The sequence below is a fragment of the Corylus avellana genome, chromosome ca2, assembly GCF_901000735.1.
Source record: "Corylus avellana chromosome ca2, CavTom2PMs-1.0".
Classification (NCBI taxonomy): domain Eukaryota; kingdom Viridiplantae; phylum Streptophyta; class Magnoliopsida; order Fagales; family Betulaceae; genus Corylus; species Corylus avellana.
Genome location: NC_081542.1, coordinates 23,814,755 through 23,823,223, shown reverse-complemented (window position 1 = coordinate 23,823,223; position 8,469 = coordinate 23,814,755). Strand labels below are relative to the sequence as shown.

At 32.4% G+C, this 8,469-nt stretch overlaps 1 protein-coding gene across 1 annotated transcript; it reads right to left on the bottom strand.

Annotated features, from left to right (window-relative positions):
- Positions 1 to 1,021: 1,021 nt before the first annotated feature.
- LOC132169382 (protein SRG1-like) lies at positions 1,022 to 4,691 on the bottom strand. The gene is made up of 4 exons (XM_059580421.1): positions 4,446 to 4,691; positions 4,111 to 4,355; positions 3,031 to 3,355; positions 1,022 to 1,285 (listed from the first exon to the last, which is right to left on the bottom strand). The coding sequence occupies exons 1-4, from the start codon at positions 4,689 to 4,691 to the stop codon at positions 1,022 to 1,024; spliced, it is 1,080 nt and encodes a 359-aa protein (XP_059436404.1).
- Between the last annotated feature and the right edge of the window lie 3,778 nt (positions 4,692 to 8,469).

Sequence of the window (8,469 nt, the reverse complement as noted above, 5' to 3'; positions counted from 1 at the left end):
CCCGGTTCCGGTCCCGGTTTTTGGCACCCGGTAAAAACCGGGAAAACCGGAACCGGGTCTTATTTTATTAAATAATATTTATATATTATTATATTTTATATATATATATATATATATATATATATATTGTCTTTGTAATATGTTTATGAACTATTTTTATTGTGAGTGTATTTCTTTTGATTGGTAGATTATTTAAATACTTGTTTTATTTTTTATTTTTTTGGGTTTTGAATTGTTGTAGTAAGGGGTATTTATTTCTTGTGCATGTTGGTTTGTTTACATACTTGTTTTTACTTTTTTTTGTTTTAATGTTTTCTTTATGTATCTAATTTAAAATGATTTTTAGGGTATTTTTAAAAATTTGATTTTTTATTTCTAAGGCTCATATAGGCAAAAACAATGATTTTTTAGGATTTTTAGGCTTTTTTAGGTTTATTTTTTAATTATTTGGAACAATCACAATAAAACCTCTTTAATTTAGACAAAAAGATTAATAACTTTTTTTTAAATGAGCTAACTTATGAAAAAAAATAATGGGTTTATTTTAGGCCCAATACCTAAAATAAGCCCCAAACACTAATTTTCTTCAAAAACCGGTTACCGGACCGGGTAAAACCGGAACCGGCCGGGAACCGGGACCCCGGTTAACCGGGGTCCTGGTTCCGGTTCCGGTTTCCCAAAACCGAGAACCGGGGTACCCCGGTTCCGGTTCCGGTTTTGGCCAAAAACCGGGAAACTGGACCGGGTTGACACCTCTATGACCTAATGAGGGTATTTTGGTATGTTTCATAGTTCCTGTTAGGATTTAACACTCAATTCTAATGGAGGAAGTAAATTACATCAAATGAGAAGTTCGAGAGGGTGAAATTGAGAGTTTTTGAACTTAGTTTATAAAGACATTTGAATATACAGTAAAGTCAAGCTACAAAACTGACTTGATTTGTGTTAAATCTTTCAATTATTTCACCTATGATATACAGTATTGGGGAAGCACAGTACTGCACAATCTAATTGCCATCAACTAAGCACTGTTGCCTTCAGCTTTGATCCTCAAATGCTCTAAATATGTCTTTCCATTGAGCCTCCTGGAGAAGAAATCCTTTACATACTTCTCCATTCCAACCCTTCTGAATAATGGAGGGTTGTTTGGGTTTAACAAAGAAGTTGCTGGCCCAACCTCTGCCTCAAATTTTGGGTTGAAGAACAAAGCAACAGAGATCCTCTCTTTCTTCGTGTTTACAGTTACCCTGTGCTCAACGCTGTTATAGAGCCCATTGCTCAGAATCTGCAAAAATATGCACATGTTAAAGAGATACTAGTTCTTGTTTATTGTTTCTTGGTTCATTTTTTGGTGAATTTAAAAGCTTTTATAATTATATTACATTGTTGTCATATAACTCTAATTTTGTCTACAAGGATTTGTTGTTAAGATAGCATTAATTTCTAGTGTTAACGGCATGATAGGTCGTGTGAGTAGGGGTGTTTAGGTGGACAGTTAAAAATTGTCCCGTATCTACTATTTACTCGTCTACATTAGTTACGAGTGAATTTTCAGCCCTTAACCCTAGGCGGGTGGATACCATATTTGTCATTTGCAAAAATGTTGGGAGATAGCGGAATATAGCTAGCTAATATCCACCTCCGCCTAATAATAATAATAATAATAATACTTTTGTCTTATAAAAAACACCATTTTGGGATTTAATCCCTAAAAGACCATCTAAGAAAGCTCATAAAAAACTTTTGAAAAACAACATACCCATAAAAAATATGTCAAAGTCCATAGTTTAAGAAAAAAAAAAAAAAAACCAAAAAAGTATAAAAAAAGAGCAAAAAATGCAAAGCAGATGTCATAGGCGGTTACTACAAAAATTATCAGTACATGTGTAGTTATGGGTGGATTCTGTTTGCCTTGGATGGGCAGACAGTTACTAAATATTAAAGCTATATACTACCTAAGTTTCCATTTTTTATCCACCAAATTCGATGTGGTGTGGTCTTCCCATAATATTTGGTGGAAGAATTTTTTGGTTAGGGATCTCGTCACATCAAATTTAATGAATTAAGGTAGATACTTGGGTGACATATACTCGTTACTATAATTCACTCTCCGGCCACAAAGTGCGAATGTAAATGTAAAATTCGGATATTATCTACTCATATAAAGCGGTTTACACCCCTCCGTGTCTGTATACAAGTTTAAAGCTCCAATCGATCACCTTTCATTGGACAAATTCTGTTTGTGTATCTTTAATTGTTTTTGGGCATCGCTTCACATGATCAGCAGGCTCCCAAATAACACAAAGTTGGGTTGAAAGAGTAATGCTAAATGATATTCTCACGTCTTTTTTGTATCATTTTAAAATTGATGTAACTTTTAAAATCACAATTATATTTATAATAGAATTTTGATCAAATGATAATTTTAAAAATTACATCAATTTTAGAAGAATACAAAGAAAACATGAATCTTTCTTTTAGCATATTTGATAAAATAATAGTAATATCAGCAGTACTCCAATCCTGTCATAGGAAGATCTCAGTTGCCCTTGACTCGCTCTTAGTGCACAAACGAGGGAGCATCTCCATGTGACAAAGATTTGACTGCTTTATCATATAATGTGTTGGTCTTGGTCACCAACCATATTTTTTATTTTATTATTTTATGAAGATAAACAAGTTTGAATATGATAGCACTAGGGATTCCAAAAAAGTTGACCAGATACTATATTTAGCACATGTTTTTTTATTTTATTTTAATTTTTAAGAAAAATGCAAAATTAGTCCTTATGGTTTATATGTTTTATAAAGTTCATAGATCTCTGAGGTATGTCAAAAAAACAATTTAGTCCATATAGTCAAATTACGTCAATTAATTTAACAGATTCTGTTAATGCGACATAGACTTAAATAGCTCTAACGTTTCATGCTATCGGAATCTGTTAACTCAGTGAACGGAATTTGATTATCAGAATTCTGTTAACTTTTGAAAAGGAGAAAGATTAGGAAAGGAATGAAGAACTATCAAACCTCGAGAACGTCTCCAGCGTTGACAACAAAGGCATCCGGGAGGAAGTTGACAGGAATCCAGACACCATCTTTCTTTATTTGAAGACCTTCAACTCCATTAACTTGGTGGAGGATGGTGATGCCAGTGGCGTCGGAGTGAGGTGTGATACCAATAACTTGCTCCGGTTGTGGGCATGGAGGATAATATGTAATCCTTGTTGATTGCATTCCATCTTCAAACAACTCCTTCATCTCTTTCATTTCTATCATTAGGGCTTTTCCCAGATGCTCCAGCAGTGTCATTGCAAGTTTTTGCAACTCCTTTAAGTAAGACTCCATCGTTTCTCTAGTGAAACCCAAAAACAAAAAGAAAATAAGTAAATGAGAGAAATTCAAAAGGTTGGGGTCGATCAAGCTGTGAATTGCTCGACTCTCGTGCTTTGTAAAGCATCAAGTCTAAAGTTTGACTTTGCTCGAGCTCCAACTCGAGCTTTACGTACCCGACTTGTGTAGAGGAGACGCTTTGCATGGTGTTCCGGATATTTAGTTGTTCCCCAAATAGATGGTTTTGGTCTTAGAGCTTATTTGTAATTGTGTTTGAAAAATAGAGTTTTTAAGTCAAAAAATGCTTTTTGACAAAAGCTTCATTTTTAAGAAGTTGCCAAAAGTGCGTTTTGGCCATTTTTAGACTTTTTGGACCTTTAAAAGCGCTTTCAATTTTTTTTTACTAAACATGTACTTTTGTTTTCAAACGAACTTTTTGAGTGTTAAACGCACTTTTAGGCATTTCAAACGTACACCCAAACATGCTCTTAATCTAATTTCAGGGATGAAATCCTAAAATGAATAGATTATATAGATGTTCGATCCCCATATAGGAAAAAAAAAAAAAAAAAATAAGAGAACTCTCGACGGAGTTGGCTCGAGTAGTAAGCACTTATATATGCTTTATGAAGCTTCAGGTCTAAAGCTCGACTCTACGTGAATGCAAACTTGAGCTTTATTCGACCTGTGTGTGGAATAGACACTTAATTTATACGGTGTCCAGGATATCAAAGCCGGGTTTTTGAAAAAAGAAAAGAAAGATGAGAGATAGAGAACCTGAAAGATGAAGGGAGCTCTGGGAAGAGATATGGCTTTCTTCTATGAATAGGATTTATTATCATATACACCCTATCACCCCAATCAAGTCTTTGATCATCTGATCGGACGATGGTTCCATAGCCTTCAACATCTCCTGGTCTTACCTTGAACTTCATCTTTTCTTCCAATGGAAGCTTGAAGAATTCCTCAATCTCATGATTCAGCTTCTCCAACAGTGAAGAGCTGACTCCATGGTTCACCAACTATACAAGAACAACATATTACATAAATATATATATAAATAAAACAACTTCTACGTTAAATGTTTATATAAAAATGAGAAGCAAGGAGACCTGAAAGAGCCCCCATTCCATGCAAATTGTCTGCAACTTCTCAACTTCAAAGTCTTTGGTTTCCACAGACGCCAGTTTTTTCATGTCAACGGTTGGGATTGCAGGGAAGAGGGTTCCAACAACTGGAGGGTCCTGATCAACCTGGACATAGCGTTTTGGGACGAGTTTGATCTTAGGATCTTTGGCGAGCTCCTCCTCTATGGTCAGGACCAAATGATCAGAAGAAGTGGAACCCGTGGCTGCCATTGATTTGCCAAAGTGCTGCACCCTACACCGTCAATTGGTGTGATGATGGCTTTTAATTATATAGCCAGACAATTGAATCACTACCGGAGAAGTTTCTTTGTCAAATAATAAAAACATAGCTCTTAATTAATTACTATTAAATGTTATTAATGAAGTATATATATAATATATCCTGGATGGGTCAATTAAACCAACTAGAAATTCAAGTAGGACAATTTTTGCGTTTTAGCATTTAAAGTTCAAAAAGTGACATTCGATTCCGCACAAATTATTAAACAGTGACAAGTTTCTCCGTCTTTTCGGATGGAATGTCGGTCACGCGGGTTGCATGCGACTTTTAACCACCTAAACTCTAAAAAAAAAAACACTTTACCTCATAAAGTATATGACAACTTTTGTGTTTTAGCCTTAATTTGTAGAGGGTAGATGTTGTTTTTTGAACTTTGAAGGCTAAAACGTAAAAGTGGTCTTACTTTGGGGGGTAAAGTCCTTCAAGTTTAATTTGGGGAGGGTCGGGATGCACTAATTTTTTTCTTTCTTTCTTAGAATCCGTAGTTAATAAAAGTAATTTTAAAACAAATTTTGCGCAGGGGAAGGATGTTATTCTCACACCATTATCATTAATTTTGATATTACGGGTATCATGGTAATCATTATTAATTACTACAATTGTTGTGTCACCACCACCATTAATTGTCCACCCACCATTTTTGATGATCTTCACCACCATTGTTATTGTCGATAACACCACCACCACCACCCCCTCGTTGCTGCCACTATCACCATTGTTAGTACTTCTATTGCTGCTATCACCACCAACATTAGTCTGGCTATATATATATATATATATATATCACCTCATATACCAAGTCATTAATTCATGACAACATGTAAAGCAAGCTTTAATTTAAAGGGGAAATGCCATTAATTTAAGGTACATTTAGTACTATACTGCCTAATTTAGCACTTGTAAAGAAGGCGTGAGTTATTTCCTTCATCAATTAAAAAAGAATGAGTGGGTGGCCTTTCAAAAGTTGGAAATGTAAATTCAAAGGTTGATTAGGGGAAAATAATATATTTATTAAGTTAGAGTAATCCTAAAAATCACATTTTTATCGTTGTTATATATATATATATATATATATATATATATATATATATTTTGACAATGGCTCAATTCAATGGGTCCGTTATTGTGGAATAAAAATACAGTTTTTAATAATATTACTAATTTATTAAATATATATATATATATATATATATACCCGTGAGCAAAAACTTAACAAAAATTCCTTTTGGTGATTCATGTTGCTGAAAAACCTCTCCAGCACAGTAGGAAGACATAAATTTTCAACTTATAATTATAATGTATAGTTGCTAGTCAAGTCATGACCTAAATTAGCCAAAATTATCCAGGTTGCGTAATGGATGTTTTCACCTACCTACTACGTGTTACAATATTTTCTAATTAAAGCTTCTAAAAAACGTGCATAATTATCCAATTCCTTTTCTTTTATAAAGTTGACGCATTTATTGACAATTATTTGATTAATTAATCAGTTTAATTAGTATTTAAGAGGCAACTGATCACGTTTGTGATTGTGACATGCTAATCCCGGGGGAGGCTTATTCCAAAGAATTGTTCAAAAAATAAAATCATTATTTATGTTGACATATTCCAATAGGGCTGAGGTCCACCAAACAGATGGTTATAGCAAAGTTAAAATGCAGTGAGTGGCTCTCGATCGCACAAGTTCAAGGTGTTGAGTTGTCTTACAAATTTGGGGCACATTGACTTGGCATATTCATTTCATTATTATCATTTGGATTTGGACAAAGTTTTGTTTCTAGTTGGGCTGGACCAAATTCTTTTAGCTCATTCTATTAAATTGATATGCGTCTTTAGAGCATGTAAAATGCACGTGAGAATCGTATGCCTTTAAGAACGCATGTTAGTTTAATAAATTAGGTTAGAAGAAAAAATTTCTTCAGATGACCCGATTTGAAGGAAAGCTTTATTGTTATCATTTTGCATATACTACATTAGCTTGGCCTATCCATTTTCATTTGGTGTGTTGAGAAATTTTTTTCTTATTTTTGTTTTGTTTTGTTTAAATAATAATAAAAAAATGGTTGATGTGATATATAGGTGAAGAAGTTGGTTGATGTGATATATAGGTGAAGAAGTTTTAAAATTTTTGTAGGAAAATATTGAAGAAAGTTGTTTGATAATGTAAAGAAAGAGGCTGGCTTGATATTTTTGAGAGAAATGAAAAAGAAGAGGGAGGAGAGGGCTTTCTCATGCACATCATTATCATTTGGATTTGCACATAGTTTTGTCCCAAGGTAGGTTGGAGAACTTTTATTTTTTATTTTTTCAGTTTAAACTATTAAATTGACACCTGTATTTAAAGTATGTGATTCTCACATGCCTTTTTTTTTTTATTTTTTATTTTTTATTTTTAATTTTTTTAATTTTTATTTTTTAAAAAAATTTAAATTTTATAAATAAATCAGGGAAAACTTCACAAAACTCACATAAACTTCTACACATTTTGAAGGTATCCCTTTGAAATTTAAAAACTCTCAATTAAGGGTTTCGAACTTTCAATTTTTTTTTTAATTATCTAATCCCGTTAGAATTTTCTGTTAAATCTTGTTGAAAGTCCCAAAATACCCATGTTTTTTTTATTTTTTTTAAAAAAAAGAAATTGTGAAGATTCAGAAGTTTTTATTTTATTTTATTTTATTTTTATAAAAAAAAAATCTTTGCAATTTTTATTTTTTTAATTTTTTTAATAAAAAAGCAGGGGTATTTTTGGCATTTAAAAAAAAAGAAAAATCCTAACGGAAAGGGGTAATTGTAAGAAATTAAAAGTTCAATACTCTTAATTGAGATTTTTTAGACTTTGGGCGGTAGTGTCAAAACAAGTGAAAGTTCAGTAGAATTTTCTAAAATTTTCCCAATAAAATTATTATTCATATAAAAAAAAAAAATCATGGTATGCTGAAGATTTATTTTAACTTTAAAATTAAATGTCATTACACACTGCATATATGGATTATAGCTGCCGCCCACTTGAATAGCTATTTTTTTTGTTAAGAAAGAATATAGAATATTCTTGCTAAAAGCTAAAGCTATAATTAATGAAAGGTTTAAGAGCATGTTACTCTAATTGAAATTTAACCACAATTAGTGATTGATGTAGACTCTCTCAAGCATTAATTAATGTGACTCTCGAAGATCGCCTTAAATCTTGAAATTTTTGTCAAACCATGCGGATAGAAAAAAATGATGATTAAGGGAAGGCAAGTCCAATTTCTCTAAGGTTTTGTAATATAAAAGTTTTGTTATTCAACATTTATATATTTTCAACACAAAATCTAATATATATAATTATCTTGAACTTGATCTTTATCGATCCATATCTAGAAAATGGACTATTTAACTTCTATATTTGACCATTAAAAAACTTGTTGATGGGTACTCCTCTTATAATTCACATGTGACCTTTGTTTCTCTAACAAGTAACAACTAGTTGATAATTGAATCAACAGTTAAAAGAAGAAGAACTAGAGAGAATTCGATTACGATATGTTATAATTTATGGTAGGTTTAGTATACGGAATTGTAATTCATTTAGGAATAGAAATGACTATTATTGTAGAGAGATCGAGAGGGTCAGCCTTTTCTTTAGAATTCTTCTCTTTCTTTTTTTCTAAACAACACTAAGAAGAACTTTAAGAAGATGGAAGATCTAGATTTAGATCGTCCTTC